Below are 20,047 nucleotides of genomic sequence, written 5' to 3'. Positions count from 1 at the left end.
TTTGTGGTAAAATTAGGTGCCTCGGTCGGCTTATACTCGAATATATATAGTAATTTTTGTCTGATTCTTTTTGATTGTATTGGTTTAGGTTATTGATGTGATGCTTAGTTCACTGAAATTAGGCTTAATTTGATGTTAGGTTTTTAACACTGAATTCATATGTGGGGTCTGGTTGGGATTTTATGCTGATATTTCCTCTATGCTGATGATTGTGCCATCACCGCTCAAGCAGGGAACTTTGAAATGATTAAATAGTATTAATATATTACTATTATATATTGAAAAAGAAAGCCAGTAAGAGCACGTAAAGCTTTGGAGAGCTTAAGAATATTAATAATATTAATACTTACTCGCTTTCTTTTTCAATATATAATAATAATAATAATATATTGTATATACATACAATATTGATAATATTATAATGTATTACAATAAAATACTAATAATAATACAGTACAATAATAATAATAATGATATAGTATATATTATTACATATATTATTATATATTACATGTAATATTTCATCTATGCTGACGATCGTGCCATCACCGCTCAAGCAGGGAGCTTTGAAATGATTAAATATTATCAATATTATTAAGATCCCCAAAGCTTTACGTGCTGTTACTGGCTTTCAATATATAATAGTAATAATATATAATAATATATTGTATATACATATAATAGTGATAATATTATAATGTAATACAATATAATATTAATAATAATACAGTACAATAATAATAGTAATGATATATTATATATATTATTATATATTACATGTAATATTTCATCTATGCTGACAATGGTGTCATCACTGCTCTTACGCTTGTAGGGCTTGATTTCTTGGTCTGTGGATGATGGGAACGGTAGTCAAACACATCTAAAGGGTTCTTCTCCTTTTAGGTGAAGCAAATCATGGAAGAAGCCGTCACCCGGAAGTTTGTCCACGAAGACAGCAGCCACGTCATTGCGCTGTGTGGTAAGCGACAAACCCTCTTCCTTTTCCTCCTTTCAAATGCTTTTTTAATTTTTTGGGTCACATACAAAGTCACACGTGTCTTTTGTCCGTATTTTTATGGCTTTTAAGAAAAGCCTGGTTGTTTCCTCCCTGGGGGAATCCTTTGTTGGGAGGTGTTCACTGGCTCTGGTTGTTTCCTGTCTTCAATACCCTTTTTTTCAGAGTGTTGTTCCTTTTTTACTGTCCAGATTATAGAGTTTTTAAATCCTGGCTGCCAGGTTTTGTTCATTTTGATGGTTCCCAAGAACCTAATAATAATAATAATAATAATAATAATAATAATAATAATAATAATAATGACTCTGAGGAGGAATCCTTTGTTGGGAGGTGTTAGCTGGCTCTGGTTGTTTGCTTTCTGGAATATGTCTAGCTGTGTTTGGCTATGCGTTGGTGTGACGTAATCTGTTGTTATGGAAAATAATGTCATTTACAGCCTGTGTTTGAAGCTGCAAGGCTGTTCAGTGCTATTCAAGGTGGGTTTGGGGTTTTTCCTGTAATTTGGACCTAATTTTATAGGGTTTTTTGATGGAAAGACATAGATTGGATGACTATGTCTTTTGTGGCCAAATGTGGAGTATTGTTACTAGTTTTTTTTTTCATTGTTGGATTATATGCTGTGTATTTATGTTTATTACTTGTATTATTTTTTAAATTGTTGTATGGCTCTGTTTTTATTATTTATTATGTGTATTGTATTGTATTGTTTTTATCATGTTGGAAACCGCCTATTTTTATTTTTGAAATTTACCCATAGCTGCTGCGTTTCCCACCCTCGGCTTAAGTCAATAAGTTTTCCCAGTTTTCGTGTTAAAATTAGGTGCCTCGGCTTATATTCGGGTCGGCTTATACTCGCGTATATACGGTATTCCACGAGATTTATAAATATGCAATGGCAGCAAGTCCCTCTTGCGTGGGTTCCCTCCCATTGACTCTGAACATATTTCTAACGCCTTACATCCAACGAATGGCCTCCAGCGTTTTCAAATCCTGGAAAGAGCCGAATCTTTCCTTTCTTCTTCTCCTTCCCTGCGCACGACTCGCTGCAATTTTGCCGTCGGCTCAACACGATGTTTTCGGAAAGGCTTTTGGGTTGGAATATATTATATTCATTCACGCTCTCGCCTGTTATGAGTAATGCACAAAGTGCTGCTCTTAGAAACACACGAAAATGTCAGGTTTGGGATTTAAAAAATAAATTCTATTATTGATGGCGTTCAAGGGCGAACTATAAACATAGGTAAACTATAAATCCCAGCAACTACAACTCCCAAATGTCAAGGTCTCTTTTCCCCAAACTCCACCGGTGTTCACATTTGGGCATATTGAGTATCCGTGCCAAGTTTGGTCCAGATCCACCATTGTTTGAATCCTCAGTGCTCTCTGGATGTAGGTGAACTATATTGCGTCAAATTGCTATGTGTGTGTGTGTGTAAAGAAATCCTTGCAAAGATGTTTGCAGGAGATCTCTGCAAAAGAGCTCAGCTTTGCAGAGGCAAAGCCACGCCTAAAACAATGTATCGGTTTGATGGCAGATGGCTGGATTTGTCAGTTGGGATTTGAGCTTGCTGGGAGAGCACAGGCTCTCTAATAGCTACGGTCAAGTAGCTGATTAAATATGCTATGCTGGATATATATTGAATGCTGATTGATTAGTTATTGATCTTATGCAACTACATGGACATTGTATGATTGGTGAACTGTTTATTTGACTTCAACTCAACAAGTAAAGTTTCTTTTGTTCTTTTAATTCCTCTGCCTGGTCTGAGTCTTTTGCACATGGTGTTAACTGGACTCTGCTGATTCCGCTGTACACTCACATGGTAACAAACTACAACTCCCAAACTCAACGTCTGTGCCCACCAACCCGTTCTAGTGTTTTCTGTTAGTCATGGGAGTTTTGTGTGCCAAGTTCGGTTCAATTTCCTCATTGGTGGAGTTCAGAAAGCTCTTTGATTGTAGGTGAACTATAAATCCCAGCAACTGCAACTCCCAAATGTCAAGGTCTTTTTCCCCCAAACTCCACCGGTGTTCACATTTGGGCCTATTGAGTATCCGTGCCAAGTTTGGTCCAGATACACCATTGTTTGAGTCCTCAGTGCTCTCTGGATGTAGGTGAACTACAACTCCCAAACTCAAGGTAAATGCCCACCAAACCCTCTATCTACACAGGAGGATGAATGCAGTTGGACACTAGTGCCGTGAAAGTGGTTGTCACGTGTAGTCAAGTGTCCAGGTGTAGTCAAACTGCATTAAGCCTACAGTGTAGATGCACCCGGAGTCAAAATGAATACCGTATATACTCTAATATAAGCCCGTTTTTAGGACTGAAAAAGCCCCCCTCGGCTTATACTCGGGTGAGGGTCCTGATTGGCTTATATTTGGGTCGGCTTATACTCAAGTATATATGGTACATTTATTATTATTGGTATTATTACATTTATTATTCTACTTTATTATTATCATTGCATTTATTATTTTACTCTATTTATTATTATTCTCACATTTATTATTTTACTCATTATTGTTACGATTACATTTATTTTACTCTATTTTTATTGATTCATTATTTTACTCTGATACTATTGTTATTACATTTATTATTTTACTCATTATTGTTACTATTACATTTATTTTATTAATTTTATTGATACATTAATTATTTCACTCCGAGATTATTGTTATTATTACATTTACTATTTTACTGTATTTATTATTCTTACATTTATTATTTTACTCTATTATTATTAAAAAAGCTACATAAGCACATTTACATTGAAGAATATGAGAATAATGATTTAATCAGACAGTCTTTACTGTATATACATCAAGCTCTAATTTAAGTTAAGACTGTCTGATTAAATCATTATTCTCATATTCTTCAATGTAAATGTGCTTATGTAGCTTTTTAAATAATAAGTCTCACTTATCCAACATAAATGGGCCGGCAGATGCTTGGATAAGCGAATATCTTGGATAATAAGGAGGGATTAAGGAAAAGCCTATTAAACATCAAATTAGGTTATGATTTTACAACTTAAGCACCAAAGCATCATGTTTTACAACAAATTTGACAGAAAATGTAGTTCAATATGCAGTAATGTTATGTCGTAATTACTGTATTTACGAATTTAGCACCAAAATATCACAGTACAGTAGAGTCTCACTAATCCGAGCCTCGCTTATCCAAGCCTCTGGATAATCCAAGCCATTTTTGTAGTCAATGTTTCCAATATATCGTGATATTTTGGGCTAAATTCGTAAATACAGTGATTACAACATAACATTACTGCGTATTGAACTATTTTTTCTGTCAAATTTGTTGTATAACATGAAGTTTTGGTGCTTAATTTGTAAAATCATAACTTAATTTGATGTTTAATAGGCTTTTCCTTGATCAGTCCTTATAATCCAAGATATTCGCTTATCCAAGCTTCTGCCGGCCCATTTAGCTTGGATTAGTGAGACTCTACTGTATATTGAAAACATTGACTACAAAAATGGCTTGGATTATCCAGAAGCTTGGATAAGCGAGGCTTGGATAAGTGAGACTTTACTGTATTATTAAAAAGCTACATAAGCACATTTACATTGAAGAATATGACAATAATGATTTAATCAGACACTCTTATCTTAAATTAGAGCTTGATGTATATATTCAAAAACATTTAACCTACTGATGCCTCAATTAATGTAATTTTTTGGTATCTATTTTTATTTCTGAAATTTACCACCCTCGGCTTATACTGGAGTCACTGATTTCCCAGTTTTTTGTGGTAAAATTAGCTGCCTTTGTTTATATTTGGGTTGGCTTATATTCGAGTATATACAGTAAAAATAATAGACTCAAATAATAAATGTAATAATAATTAGAGTAAATTAATAAACATAATAATAATGGCAATAATAGAGAAAAATAATAGCTGTAATAGTAACAATAATAGAGCAAAATAATACAGTAGAGTCTCACTTATCCAACACTCACTTATCCAACGTTCTGGATTATCCAACGCATTTTTGTAGTCAACGTTTTCAATATATCATGATATTTTGGTGCTAAATTCGTAAATACAGTAATTACTACATAGCATTAATGTGTAATGAACTACTTTTTCTGTCAAATTTGTTGTATAACATGATGTTTTGATGCTTAATTTGCAAAATCATAACCTATTTTGATGTTTAATAGGCTTTTTCTTAATCTCTCCTTATTATCCAACATATTCACTTATCCAACATTCTGCCGGCCCATTTATTTTGGATAAGTGAGACTCTACTGTAAATGTAATCATAACAATAACCAGAGAGAAAAAATAATAAATTACATATATACGTGAGTACAGTAGAGTCTCACTTATCCAACATAAACGGGCCGGCAGAACGTTGGATGTGAATATGTTGGATAATAAGGAGGCATTAAGGAAAAGCCTATTAAACATCAAATTAGGTTATGATTTTACAAATTAAGCACCAAGTAGTTCAATACGCAGTAATGCTCTGTAGTAATTACTGTATTTACGTATTTAGCACCAAAATATCACGATATATTGAAAACATTGACTACAAAAATGCGTTGGATAATCCAGAACGTTGGATAAACGAGTGTTGGATAAGTGAGACTCTACTGTATAAGCCAACCCAAATTTAAGCTGACCAGAATCCTCACTCTAGTATAAGCCGAGGAGGGCTTTTTCAGCCGTAAAAAAGGATGGAAAAACTTGGCTTATACTTGAGTATATACGGTATTTGAATATAAAGACATTGTGCAGTCACTTTGTGCACACTGTGCAGAAGAGAGGAAACCAGGAAAATGAACACAATTTGGCGACCAGCATTAAAATAAACTCTAAAATCAGAACAGTAAATAAAGAACAACACTCTGAAAACAGGGGAAATCCAGACAGGAAACATTTAACCTACTGATGCCTCAATTAATGTAATTTTATTGGTATCTATTTTTATTTCTGAAATTCACCACCCTCGGCTTATTTATTTATTTATTTATTTATTTACAGTATTTATATTCCGCCCTTCTCACCCCAAAGGGGACTCAGCGCGGATTACAATGAACATATGTATGGCAAACATTCAATGCCAACAGACAAACAACATATATAGACAGACACAGAGGCATTTAACATTTTTTTTCCAGCTTCACGATTCCGGCCACAGGGGGAGCTGTTGCTTCACTGTCCACTAGTGGCTGTACTTCCTCATTCCTTTCCTCGTGTTTTGCTGGCAGTTTATGATGTTGTAAATTAGTTAAATTAGCCTCCTGCATAAAGCGTACCTAAATTTCCCTACTTGACAGATGCAACTGTCTTTCGGGGCTGCATAGGTCGGGCTGTGGCACAGCTGTTGAGCAGCTGCCTTAAATCACTCTGACCATGAGGTCATGAGTTCGAGGCCAGCCCGTGGCGGGGTGAGCACCCGTCAATTAAAAATAAAAAATAGCCCCTGCTTGTTGCTGACCTAGCAACCCGAAAGATAGTTGTATCTATCAAGTAGGAGATAAGGTACCACTTATAAGTGGGGAGGCAAGATTAACTAATTTACGACCAGGAATGAGGAAGTGCCGTCAGTGTGGATGATGAAGCAGCTGCTCCCCCCTGTGGCCAGAATCGAACATCCCCTCAGAAGAAGGTTAACTTGCCTCTGCGTGTGTCTCTCAGTCTCTGTTTGATGTGTTTATGGGCATTGAATGTTTGCCCTATGTGTGTTATAATGTGATCCGCCCTGAGTCCCCTTCGGGGTGAGAAGGGCGGAATATAAATACTGTAAATAAATAGGTCAACAGCAAGCTGGCTATTTAATGGTCGGGGGCTTAAGCCGACCCGGGCTTCGAACTCATGACCTCTCGGTCAGTAGTGATTTATTGCAGCTGGTTCCTAGCCAGCTGCGCCACAGCCCGGCCCTTATACTGGAGTCAGTGTTTTCCCAGTTGTTTGTGGTAAAATTAGGTGCCTTGGTTTATATTTGGGTGGGCTTATATTCGAGTATATACGGTATATGTTATCCATAATGGCATTGTGTAGCCACTTTGTGCACATTGTGCAGAAGGGAGGAAACCAGGAAAATGAACACAATCTGGTGACCAGCATTAAAATAAACTCTAAAATCAGAACAGTAAATAAAGAACAACACTCTGAAAACAGGGGAATTCCAGACAGGAAACATTTAACCTACTGATACCTCAATTAATGTAATTTTATTGGTATCTATTTTTATTTCTGAAATTCACCACCCTCGGCTTATACTGGAGTCAATGTTTTCCCAGTTGTTTGTGGTAAAATTAGGTGCCTTGGCTTATACTCGAGTATATACGGTATATATTACCCATAATGGTCTACCTACCATCACAGGTTTTCCATGGTAGAGAAGAATATTTGGATGTCCTGCTATCCCTAGTTGCAGAGGCGGTCCAACCATAAGGCGAACTAGGCACTTGCCTGTGGCGCCATCGTCCCAGGGGCGCCATCGTCCTGGGAGGAGGGCACCACTCTCCACCTCCTTCTCTTTTGGGCCTCCCGGTGCCCGTGCTGGGCTTTCCGGCCGGCGCAGACCCACCTTTGCACCATGGGAGCCCACCTTCGGGGCCTTCAGAAATTGTGAGGTCTACGAATCTTGTGCCTTAACTTGGATCAAAGATTGGCTATTTCTAAAGAACAAGAAAATCTTAAATCTAGAAGGTTTCGACCTAAAAGCCGACTGGCATTTATATATATGGCACAAAGCAGACAAAAACAATAAGAAAATATTCAGAAACCATATAATAAGAACTTCACTAAACAACATATGGGAGAAATATAAAATAAGAATGTTCACCAAAACTCCAATGTGACTATCGCCACTAGCAATAACTCAGAAGAGTATCCAAAGCAACATAAACTGGCCCACATACAGAGATGTCCTCACAAGTCAAGAAAATGAATACGTACTAAAATCACAAGAAGAAGTATTGAAATCATTCGGTCACTTATCATGGATCCACTACAGGCAAATAAAGGAAGAATATATTAAGGATAAACAAGATGGCTTCATGAAGAAAGACTCAGAATGGGACAAAATTCTAGAGTCTGAAAACAAATTAATTACAAAGATATATAAGAAACTCTTGGAGTGGAATACCGAGGAAGAACAAATTCAGGGAAGCATGGTGCAATGGTCCAAAGACATAGGAAGGCCTATAAGATATGAGGAATGGGAATCAATCTGGAAGAAAAATATAAAACACACATATGCAATTAATGAAAATTAATACTAAATGATTTACAGATGGTACATCACTCCAAAAAATAAAAAAAGCCATTACAACAAAAATATTCAAATAAAATGTTGGAAGTGCCAGGTGAATGAGGGCAGTTTCTACCACATGTGGTGGTCCTGTCCCAAAACAAAGAGGTACTGGAAAAAAATCCATGAAGAATGTGTAAAAATAATGGGAAAGAAACTACATATGAGACCAGAACTATACCTATTGGGCCTTAAAAATTTGAAATTGAACACAGATGAGGAAAAAATTCTAAACTATCTGGTTATAGGAGCCAGGATTGCCTTCACCAAACTATGGAGAACAAACCAGATCCCTTCAATCAATCAATGGCTATTAAAAGTATGGGAAATAAAGACCATGGACAGACTAACCTTCCTGATGAAGAAACACCATGGACAAATATTTGAAGAATACATAAGGAAAAGACGGACATACCTCGAAGAAATTCCACAAGAACAACCAGAAATATACAAATCTAGCAACACAACATGTCGCTTCAGGAGGCAAACGGACCCCCCCCCCACCCAAATGGACAGTTACCCATGGACTAGCCGACACCACAAGGGGACCACTCTCTGACATCCAAAGACTCAACCGACTCTCCCGGGCCTCTCTCTGGCCCCCTCCCCCTCCCACCCTCCTAAAACCCACCCCCTTTGCTTTTGTTTCTCCTCCTTTCCCCTTTTTCCTCCCCCCTCTTCTATAACCTCTCTCCCAGCCCCAGCCCCTCCTCCCTACCCCCTACTTCCCTCTCCCATTTTTGAACCCCACTATTTTAAACCTGTATGCAAAAATACTTAATAAAAATTATATTAAAAAAAAGAAATTGTGAGGTCTGTGGGAACTTGGAAGCTAGGTATGTGGGGTTTATATATCTGTAGAAGGTCCAGGGTGGGAGAAAGAACTTTTCTTTGAAGCAGGTGTGAATGTTGTAATTAATCACCTTGATTAGCATTTAATGGCCCTGTGGCTTCAAGGCCTGGCTTCTTCTTGCCTGGGAGAATCTTTTTTGGGAGGAGTTAGCTGTCCCTGATTGTTTCCTGTCTGGATTTCTTCTGTTTTCAGAGTGTTGTTCTTTATTTATTGTCCTGATTTTAGAGGGTTTTTTTTTAATACTGAGGGCTATTTGGGTTATCTAAGTCCACACTGCCCTATATCCCTGTTCAATGTTTAGTGCTAAATTCGCAAATATAGTAATTCCTACATAACATTACCATGTATTGAACTGCTTTTTCTATTGATTTGTTGTAAAACATGATGTTTTGGTGCTTAATTTGTAAAATCATAATGTAATTTGATGTTTAATAGGCTTTTCCTTTATCTTTCCTTATTATCAGGCCCAGCCCAACATGGCACGCTGGCCACGCCCCCGCGTTGGGCGCCACCTTCCCAGGGGCCCTATTGAACCCCTGGGAGGCGGGGCCACACCTGGCGGAGGTGGGGCCATGTGACGTGGAGGCGTGGCCAGCTCTGGCCCCGCCTCCCGTGGGGCGCGCCATGGCGGGACCGGCCACGCCTCCCATGGCGCGCGCCCGCTGCAGCGGGAGTCCTTTCAGGCTGCGGCCTGGAAGAACTCCTGCCGCAGCTTGGCTGCACCAGGGCGCGCCCCGCAGGAGGCGGGGCCACGTTTGGCCCCGCCTCTCACGCCGCGCACCCTGGCCCCGCCTCCCACGCCGCCCGCGCCGCGAGAGGCGTGGCCGCCCGCGTTGGAGGCGGGGTTAGGGCACGGGGGCGGGGCCAGTCCTGGCCACGCCTCCCGCGGTGCAGGGGAGGGGGCGCAAAAATTTTTTGCGTACCCCTTCGAATTTCCTCGGGCCGGTCCTGCTTATTATCCAACATTTTCGCTTATCCAACACTTTTATTTTTCAGTGATTGGTTTGGGGGGGGGGGGGCACCAAAATTCTGTTCGCCTACACTTGAAAAATATCTAGGGCCGGCTCTGCCTAGTTGTCATAGGATTGCATTGGGATGCCAGAGATTGTGATGTCTCCAAGCTCTCCAGTAAAAGGAGATGATAACCCAAAGCGATCCTATGCGCTATTAATGCGTGAATGACTTGCCTCCCTCTGCTAATTTATTTTTGCCGCAACCCGCCTTCGGAAAGATGAAGCAGCAGATGGCGGTTGCTAAGCAAATGCAATTCAAACAAAACAAAAGAATTGCTTTGCACCCGACAATCAGAATTGCACTGTCCTTTGGGCCCGGGCGAAAGGCAACAGATTGCATCATGTATTTTTTCCCATCGATGAGGTTCACCCCACCCAGAAATGGGCAGCATTAATGTCCCCGGCGGATTCGGCATCATGGCTTGTCGTTAAGCAGCCCACGAAAAAAGGGAGCTTGTTGACACGCAAAGAATGGATTTGTCTTTTGACAAAGAACACAACAAGCAAGGCATCCCTGGTGTCCTAAGGGGTTTCGAAGCATCCGGAAGCAACGGCACTATGGCAACAAACGCAAAGGGAAGGAGGGGGGACGGTGTGAAAGCCAGGTGTACTTTGTGGGGAGGAACGTGGCACACACGGCACCCAAACGCACTCCCATTTGCTTGGAATGCCACATCTTGGTTAGCCGGTATTGTGTCTTCCCTCTTATCGAATCCTACGAAAAGTAGTGCCTCCACCTTCGTTACTGGGAATATTTTAATAAATCAAACGCAGAAACAATCCTTAGAATGTGCTCTTTAACGACCACTGTTCACTTTTCCACATCATCACCAGACAATTGGATACATTTCTACCAACGACATCGACACTCTGTTTCCGCAACAGGCGTCTCGCAGTCCCCATCTGACAGATCTTCCGACAGCCAAGCAAAGCAATAATGTGACCCACACGTTCTTGCGAAATGCCGATTCTGCTGGGAATTTCTCTCTGAGGGATACAACGATTGTCCTGAATCAATCTGTCAAACTTTTGCATGTGAAACTCACTGGTCGCTCTCACAGGATGTCCAACTCTTTGTTTGTCACACAAGTCAGATGTTCCCACCTCAACATCTTTAAACTTACTCGCCCAACGACACACAGGACTCACATCAACACAATCACCATAAACAGCTTTCAGTCTCGAATGAATCTCCTTTGGGGTGACACCTTCTGCTGTCAAGAATTCAGTGATTGCACATTGCTTAAGTTGCATTGACCGACCATCTGCACAGGGTTCTGTACTTCGCACTTTAACAACACAACCGTTCAATGCTAAGACTTCCCCGTCTGCACAGGGTTCCATACTTCGCACTTTAACAACACAACCGTTCAATGCTAAGACTTCCCCGTCTGCGCAGGGTTCCATACTTCGCACTTTAACAACACAACCGTTCAATGCTAAGGCTTCCCCGTCTGCGCAGGGTTCCATATTTCGCACTTTAACAACACAACCGTTCAATGCTAAGACTTCCCCGTCTGCGCAGGGTTCCATACTTCGGACTTTAACAACACAACCATTCAATGCTAAGGCTTCCCCGTCTGCGCAGGGTTCCATACTTCGCACATTAACAACACAACCGTTCAATGCTAAGGATTCCCCGTCTGCGCAGGGTTCCGTACTTCGCACTTTAACAACACAACCGTTCAATGCTAAGGCTTCCCCGTCTGCGCAGGGTTCCGTACTTCGCACTTTAACAACACAACCATTCAGTGCTAAGGCTTCCCCGTCTCCGCAGGGTTCCGTACTTCGCACTTTAACAACACAACCGTTCAATGCTAAGGCTTCCCCGTCTGCGCAGGGTTCCATACTTCGCACTTTAACAACACAACCATTCAATGCTAAGGCTTCCCCGTCTGCGCAGGGTCCCATACTTCGCACTTTAACAACACAACCGTTCAATGCTAAGGCTTCCCTGTCTGCGCAGGGTTCCATACTTCGCGCTTTAACAACACAACCGTTCAATGCTAAGGCTTCCCCGTCTGCGCAGGGTTCCATACTTCGCACTTTAACAACACAACCGTTCAATGCTAAGACTACCCCGTCTGCACAGGGTTCCATACTTCGCACTTTAACAACACAACCGTTCAATGCTAAGGTTTCCCCGTCTGCCCAGGGTTCCATACTTCGCACTTTAACAACACAACCGTTCAATGCTAAGGCTTCCCCGTCTGCGCAGGGTTCCATACTTCGCGCTTTAACAACACAACCGTTCAATGCTAAGGCTTCCCCGTCTGCGCAGGGTCCCATACTTCGCGCTTTAACAACACAACCGTTCAATGCTAAGGCTTCCCCGTCTGCGCAGGGTCCCATACTTCGCACTTTAACAACACAACCGTTCAATGCTAAGGCTTCCCCGTCTGCGCAGGGTCCCATACTTCGCACTTTAACAACACAACCGTTCAATGCTAAGGCTTCCCCGTCTGCGCAGGGTCCCATACTTCGCGCTTTAACAACACAACCGTTCAATGCTAAGGCTTCCCCGTCTTTGCAGGGTTCCATACTTCGCGCTTTAACAACACAACCGTTCAATGCTAAGGCTTCCCCGTCTTTGCAGGGTTCCATACTTCGCGCTTTAACAACACAACCGTTCAATGCTAAGGCTTCCCCGTCTGCGCAGGGTCCCATACTTCGCGCTTTAACAACAAAACCGTTCAATGCTAAGGCTTCTCCGCCTGCGCAGGGTCCCATACTTCGCACTTTAACAACACAACCGTTCAATGCTAAGGCTTCCCCGTCTTCGCAGGGTTCCATACTTCGCGCTTTAACAACACAACCGTTCAATGCTAAGGCTTCCCCGTCTGCGCAGGGTTCCATACTTCGCGCTTTAACAACACAACCGTTCAATGCTAAGGCTTACCCATCTGTGCAGGGTTCCATACTTCGCGCTTTAACAACAAAACCGTTCAATGCTAAGGCTTCTCCGCCTGCGCAGGGTTCCATACTTCGCACTTTAACAACACAACCGTTCAATGCTAAGGCTTCCCCGTCTGCGCAGGGTCCCATACTTCGCGCTTTAACAACACAACCGTTCAATGCTAAGGCTTCCCCGTCTGCGCAGGGTTCCATACTTCGCGCTTTAACAACACAACCGTTCAATGCTAAGGCTTCCCCGTCTGCGCAGGGTCCCATACTTCGCACTTTAACAACAAAACCGTTCAATGCTAAGACTTCTCCGCCTGCGCAGGGTTCCATACTTCGCACTTTAACAACACAACCGTTCAATGCTAAGGCTTCCCCGTCTGCGCAGGGTCCCATACTTCGCGCTTTAACAACACAACCGTTCAATGCTAAGGCTTCCCCGTCTGCGCAGGGTTCCATACTTCGCGCTTTAACAACACAACCGTTCAATGCTAAGGCTTCCCCGTCTGCGCAGGGTTCCATATTTCGCACTTTAACAACACAACCATTCAATGCTAAGGCTTCTCCGCCTGCGCAGGGTTCCATACTTCGCACTTTAACAACACAACCGTTCAATGCTAAGGCTTCCCACCAAATGGAACTTCAGAGGAGAGTCTACTGAGCAAGCCAGTCCTTGTCGCAGACCAGGACTGCCATTTGTTGAGGAGTTACGAAGGTGGAGGCATTACTTTTCATTCAACCCTCATAGAATTGGAAGGGAGCCCCAAGGTGGTTAACAAACCCATAACTACCATAACTGTGGTTAAGACAACAAAAAGGGAGCAAAGCACATCAGCGATCTGAGTGGCTCTGCTTGGCTAACAAACCAAATCGATTTCCCCTTTTCTCGTATTGATTTCGAAACGCGGCTTGTTTTCTACTTTGAAATCGTTGTGGCAGAAAACAATCCAGCCCCGAGAGGCCCTTGAAAGTAAAATAGTGACGCCTAAGGTTGGAAGGAAGCCAGATTCGGGGCTCAGCGGCACGTTTTGTGCTCTTACAAGGGCAGCGCAGTCGATACCGAGTCCGGATCAGGAACGGCGCTGAGCTCCCCGCCGGCAAAAATCAATGTGGCCCATTTCTGCTCCGTTTAAGTTAGTTGGCGTTCGACAGCCTTCGAGACTTGCCTGGATGGAGTAAACTGGCTTTAGGAGGCGTTTGAATCCTGCCTTCGGTGTTTTGGAGTTAAAAAGCTCTGTTATTAAGCGCATACGGGGTTCTGTTCGATGTCTGGCCAAAACATAAACACAGCGCTGTTGTGACCTCTCTCAGCTGGAATATAATAAACCTGTTGATGCAGCCGGGAATCGCGTTAGCTCTCTTGGACACGGCATCACACTGTTGGATCATATTAACCCGCAATGTATTGTCATCGAGCCACATGAAATCCATCCTATCGTCTACAGAAAGGTGACCAAGACGGCATAAAGTCCTATGATGAACAATGAAAAGAACTGGATATGGTCTATACGATCTCATAAGACCATAGGTAAGGAAAGGGACCCCCAAAGGCCATCTAGATGGTCTCATAAGACCATAGGTAAGGAAAGTGACCTCCAAAAGACCATCTAGACCAGGGGTCCCCAAACTAAGGCCCAGGGGCCCTCCAAGGTCATTTACCTGGCCCCCACCCTCAGTTTTATAATATAATATTTTTATATCAGTTTTAATAATATAATATATTGTATATACATATAATATTGATAATAATCTTATGTTATACAATATAATACTAATAGTAATGCCATATAATAATATTAATTATCTATATATATAAAAGAGTGATGGAATCCTGGCGACCACCAAAACAACAAAACTAAACACCCCACAACCTCAAAAATTGACAACACAACCCATCATCCATGCCTCTAGGTTGATACAACAAAAAGAAAAGAAAAATAAAGTCCTAATTAGAGGGAGAGGAATAATTGTTTTTATCCAATTGCTGCCAATTAGAAGGCTAAGCTCCGCCCACTTGGTCTCCTAGCAACCCATTCACCCAGGGGACAGGCAGAGTTAGACCTCACTCTTAGCCTCTTCCACACTGCCTATAAAATACAGATTATCAGATTTTAACTGGATTAGATGGCAGTGTAGACTCAAGGCCCTTCCACACAGCTATATAACCCATATAATCTTATATATTATCTGCTTTAACTGGATTATCTGGACTCCACACCTTTACATTAACTACCACCAGTTCCTCAAGACTTTATTTCCCATACCACCATACTTCGCCACAGCAACGCGTGGCCGGGCACAGCTAGTATATTATATATTACATATTATATAATAGTATAGTGGTATAGTTCAGTATAGTAATATATAATGCTAATATTGTGTTATGCTAATAATATAATATATTGTATGTACATACAGCTGCTCTTGAGTCCCCTTCGGGGTGAGAAGGGTGGGATATAAATGTAGTAAATAAATGCAGTAAATAAATAATTAATTTTAGACTTAGGCTTGGCCAAAGTCTGACATGACTTGAAGGCACACAACAACAACAACAACAACAACAACAACCCTAATTAACTTGACTATCTCATTGGCCAGTAGCAGGTCCACACTTTCCATTGAAATCCTAATAGGTTTATGTTGGTTAAAATTGTTTTCATTTTTAAATATTGTATTGTTCTTTCGTTGTTGTTGTTGTTGTTGCACTACAAATAAGACATGTGCAGTATGCATAGGAATTTGTTTGTATTTTTTTCAAATGATAATTTGGCCCCTCAACAGTCTGAAGGATTGTGGAGTGGCCCTCTGCTTAAAAAGTTTGGGGACCCCTGGTCTAGATGGTCTTTGAAGGTCTCTTTGCTTAGCTACGGCCTTATGAAACCATCTAGATGGTCTTTGAGGGTCCCTTTCCTTACCTATGGTCTTATGAGACCATCTAAATGGTCTCTGGAGGTCTCTTTGCTTACTTATGGCCTTATGAGATCATCTAGATGGTCTTTGAAGATCTCTTTACTTAACTACGGCCTTATGAGACCATCTAGATGGCTTTTGGAGGTCCCTTTCCTTACCTATGGTTTTATGAGACCGCCTAGATGGTCTTGGAAGGTCTCAATGCTTAGCTATGGCCTTATGAGACCATCCAGATGGCTACTGGAGGTCCCTTTCCTTACCCATGGTTTTATGAGATTGTCTAGATGGCCTTTGGGGGCCCCTTTCCTTATCTATGGTCTTCTGATGGCCTGATGAGATCATCTAGATGGCCTTTGAGGGTCCCTTTCCTTATCTATGGTCTTCTGATGGTCTTATGAGATCATCTAGATGGTCTTTGAGGGTCCCTTTCCTTATCTATGGTCTTCTGATGGCCTTATGAGATCATCTGGATCAGGGTCCTCAAACTTTTTAAGTGGAGGGCCGATTCATGGCCCCTCAGATTGTTGAGGGGCCGAATTATCATTTTAAAAAATACAAATTGCTATGCACACTGCACATGTCTTATTCTAGTGCAAAAAAACCCCCCAACAACAATTATTTATTTATTTACTACATTTATACCCCACCCTCTCTCACCCCGAAGGGGACTCAGAGCGGCTTACAAGTTGTCTACATACAATATATTATATTATTAGCATAGCACAATATTAGCATTATATATTACTATTTTGTACTATACCACTATACTGTAATATTATTAGTAATATTACATTTGATATATAATATATCATTAATATTATTATATTATACAATATTATTATATTGTATTATTATTATTAACAGCCCTGAGTCCCCTATTGGGTGAGAAGCGCGGGGTAGAAATACTGTAATAAATAAATAAATATTATATTGTATTACATTACAATATTATTATCAATATTATATGTATATACAATATATTATTAGGATTGCACAGTATTAGTAAATTAAAAAACATACAATATTTAAAAATAAAAACAATTTTAACCAACATACTGTGTAAACCTATCAGGATTTCAATGGGAAGTGTGGGCCTGCTTCTGGCCAATGAGATAGTCAAGTTAAGTAGGATTGTTGTTGTTGTGCCTTCAAGTCATTTCGGACTTTGGGCGAGCCGAAGTCTAAAACTGAGGGCGGGGGCCAGGTCAATGACCTTGGAGGGCCGCATCCGGCCCCCGGGCCTTAGTTTGGGGACCCCTGATCTAGACGATCTCATCTATATATATAAAAGGGTAATGGAATCATGGCACCGGACAAAACAACTAAACTAAACACCCCACAACCTCGAAAATTGACCGCACAACCTCTCATCCACGCCTCTACGTTCATACAACAAAAAGAACAGAAAAATAAAGTCCTAGCCACAGCAACGCATGGCCGGGCACAGCTAGTAACGCCGTAAGTAAGCAAAGAGACTGTGATGAGTCATGGGCCATGTAGTCCCGTTCAAGGCACTGTAGTCCCAGATGAAGAGGAGAACTTGGGTTTTTCACCGTCTCAGTCAGAATTGGAACCTTCCCAGCCAGATTTGGGAACCTTGCACCTGCAAGAGATTTGTCTTCCAGAAATCTGTCAAACAAACCCTGAGCCTAAATCTCCTGTGTTTTCTCGCCACGAGTTTTGTAAACATCAGAGAGCTGTTCAAGCGGCCTCTCGTAGGAGTGCTAGGATAGCTGCTAAGAATTCAGCTGATTAAGCCTGCTTTCCATGGGAAACCTTAAGGAGTCATGCATCTGGACTCAGAGATTAGCTTTCGTTTCTAGTTCCCCAGAGAACTGCTCTTTGGTGGGAAAACTAGACCCTATTTAGGTGTTTTACCCACAAAGACATCTTGCGGAGTCAATTCGTCAGCTACTGGAGTAAGTTGTGTGTGGACAGCGCGCTCCGTTTCCAAGCCTCGTTCCTGTTTCAAGCCTAGTCCCTGATTTCAAGCCTTCGCTCCTGTTTCCAGCCTTGTTTACCTTCGCGGACCTTGCCTGGTTTTCCAGGATTCAGCCTCGCTTTGCTTCCCGGATTTTACCAAGTAATTCCACGGATCTTGTTCCTGCTCCTCGTTACCTTGTTGTCTTGAATCAAGCCTTGTGTTCCAAGTATCAAGTTATTTCCTAGCCTTGCTCAAGTTCATGGACTAAAGGACCTTGTCATCTCCCCTCACTTGCTTGGCAAGTGAGTGTTTCGGTTATTGGATTACAACTTTGGACCTTAATATTTCATATTGGACATTGTTTCTTTGGACTAATTTTGACCTTTCCTGAAAGGTCTAACTCTAGACTATTTTCTACACTTGTTTTTATTAACTTTATATACTTCTTCAATAAAGATATTAGATAGATTCTGGCCTCTGTGTATGGTTATTGGTGCCCTGCAGCCTGGGTCCTGACAGTTTGACTCCGCCACCCTAAGCACCAATTAACCTAGGCCAGAATGTCTACCGGAACCGTACCGGGTGGCCAGCCACTTAGCTACACCATCGACAAGGAGGAAGTGGACCGCATCCGTGATAAGCTCAATGCGCAGGAGGGAGAAATAAAGGGATTGAAGGAACGCGGAATCCGTCTCCCAGCCTTGGCATTGCCAACCAAGTTTTCTGGAGAAGCTTCTAAGGTTCATGTTTTCCGTCGCCAATGCCAAGCTTATCTAGAGGCCCGCAATGCCGAGTTTCCCCAAGAAGACATCAAAGTGGCGTGGATCTATAGCCTTTTAGACGGGCCAGCGGCCAACTGGGCGACGGCGCTGTTCGACCAAGGTTCCCCACACCTAAGATCAGCGCAACATTTCTTGGATCACATTAAGGCGACTTGGGGGATCGAAGACAATTTGGAGGCAGCCGGCCATAAACTCCGGCGCCTCTCTCAGGGGGACAGACCCTTGTCCCAGTACATAGCCGAGTTCCGAGTGCTGGCCCACAGCACCGGATGGAATGATATAGCCCTCAGAGGACAATTTCGGGAGGGTCTCAACATCGAGATGTTGGAAGAAATTTCCAAAGTGGATCCCCCCCACTCTCTTGAAGCACTCATTGATCAATGTTTACGAGCTGAAGTCATGCTTGCCAACAGAAAACAATGGGTCCGAGGCCAGAGCGGTAGAGCTGGGGTGAAACCTCCCGCTCCCACCAGCGTCCAGCCGCGTCCAGTATGGAGACCCCCGCCACCAGCCCCATACCCCAGGGGGAACGAGGAGGTGCCGATGCAGTTGGGCAACGTGCGTCCCAGGTTAGATGCCGCCGAGAAGGCCCGCCGCCAACGCCTAAATCTCTGTTGGTACTGCGGAAACGGGGGCCACTTCGCTAGAGAGTGCCCAGCCAAAGGGAAGCCCCCCGCCCGTCTGGCGGCGGCGTCCTCCACGGAGATGAAGACGTCTGAGGCGGCTGGCACACAGCCGGCGGGGGAAGCCAGCGACCGGGCGTAGAGAGGCTCGCCAACCCGGTCAAAAAACCCACTCAAGAGCCGCCAACCGGAGTCCTATTTCTTCTAGTGGTCACCTTGTGGTCAGCTAAAAAGGGGCCAGTCATGGTCCATGCCATGATAGACTCAGGAGCTACAAACAATTTCATTGATAGAGAGTATGCCGACTCTCTGGGATTACAATACCATGACTTCAAGAATGCCCGTGTGGTGCAAGCCATCGATGGCCGCCCCCTCAAGACGGGTCCCGTAAGCCAGTGGTCGGAACCCACCAGAATGTGGATAAGGGAACATATGGAAGAAATTTCCTTCTTTGTTACCGAGGTTCCCCATTTCCCTGTAATTTTGGGAATTCCATGGCTGACACTTCACGACCCAAGCATCTCCTGGTCCAACAGAGAACTGCAGTTTGCTTCAAAATATTGCCAAAACCATTGCCTTGTAGCCAAGGTCTGCCATACCACAGACACTGAACCCATTATCACCTTGCCCAAGAAGTACTCAGAATATTGGGATGTATTCAATGAAAAAGAAGCCGAGAGATTACCCCCACATAGACCTTATGACTGTGCCATTGACTTGGTGGAGGGGGCCC

The 20,047-nt window shown here is 42.4% G+C and overlaps 1 protein-coding gene across 8 annotated transcripts in view; it reads left to right on the top strand.

The window, feature by feature from the left end:
- The window catches only part of sgsm2 (small G protein signaling modulator 2), a 108,015-nt gene that overhangs the window by 12,435 nt on the left and 75,533 nt on the right, over positions 1-20,047 (top strand). For all 8 annotated transcript variants that reach the window (XM_062959824.1, XM_062959826.1, XM_062959823.1 and 5 more), the window contains exon 2: positions 904-979. In XM_062959824.1, coding sequence (XP_062815894.1) covers positions 904-979 — 76 coding nt within the window. The remainder of the gene's footprint in view (positions 1-903; positions 980-20,047) is intronic.

The sequence above is a fragment of the Anolis carolinensis genome, unplaced genomic scaffold (assembly GCF_035594765.1).
Source record: "Anolis carolinensis isolate JA03-04 unplaced genomic scaffold, rAnoCar3.1.pri scaffold_7, whole genome shotgun sequence".
In the NCBI taxonomy this organism is placed as follows: Eukaryota; Metazoa; Chordata; class Lepidosauria; order Squamata; family Dactyloidae; genus Anolis; species Anolis carolinensis.
This window is presented reverse-complemented; position numbering and strand designations above follow the sequence as displayed.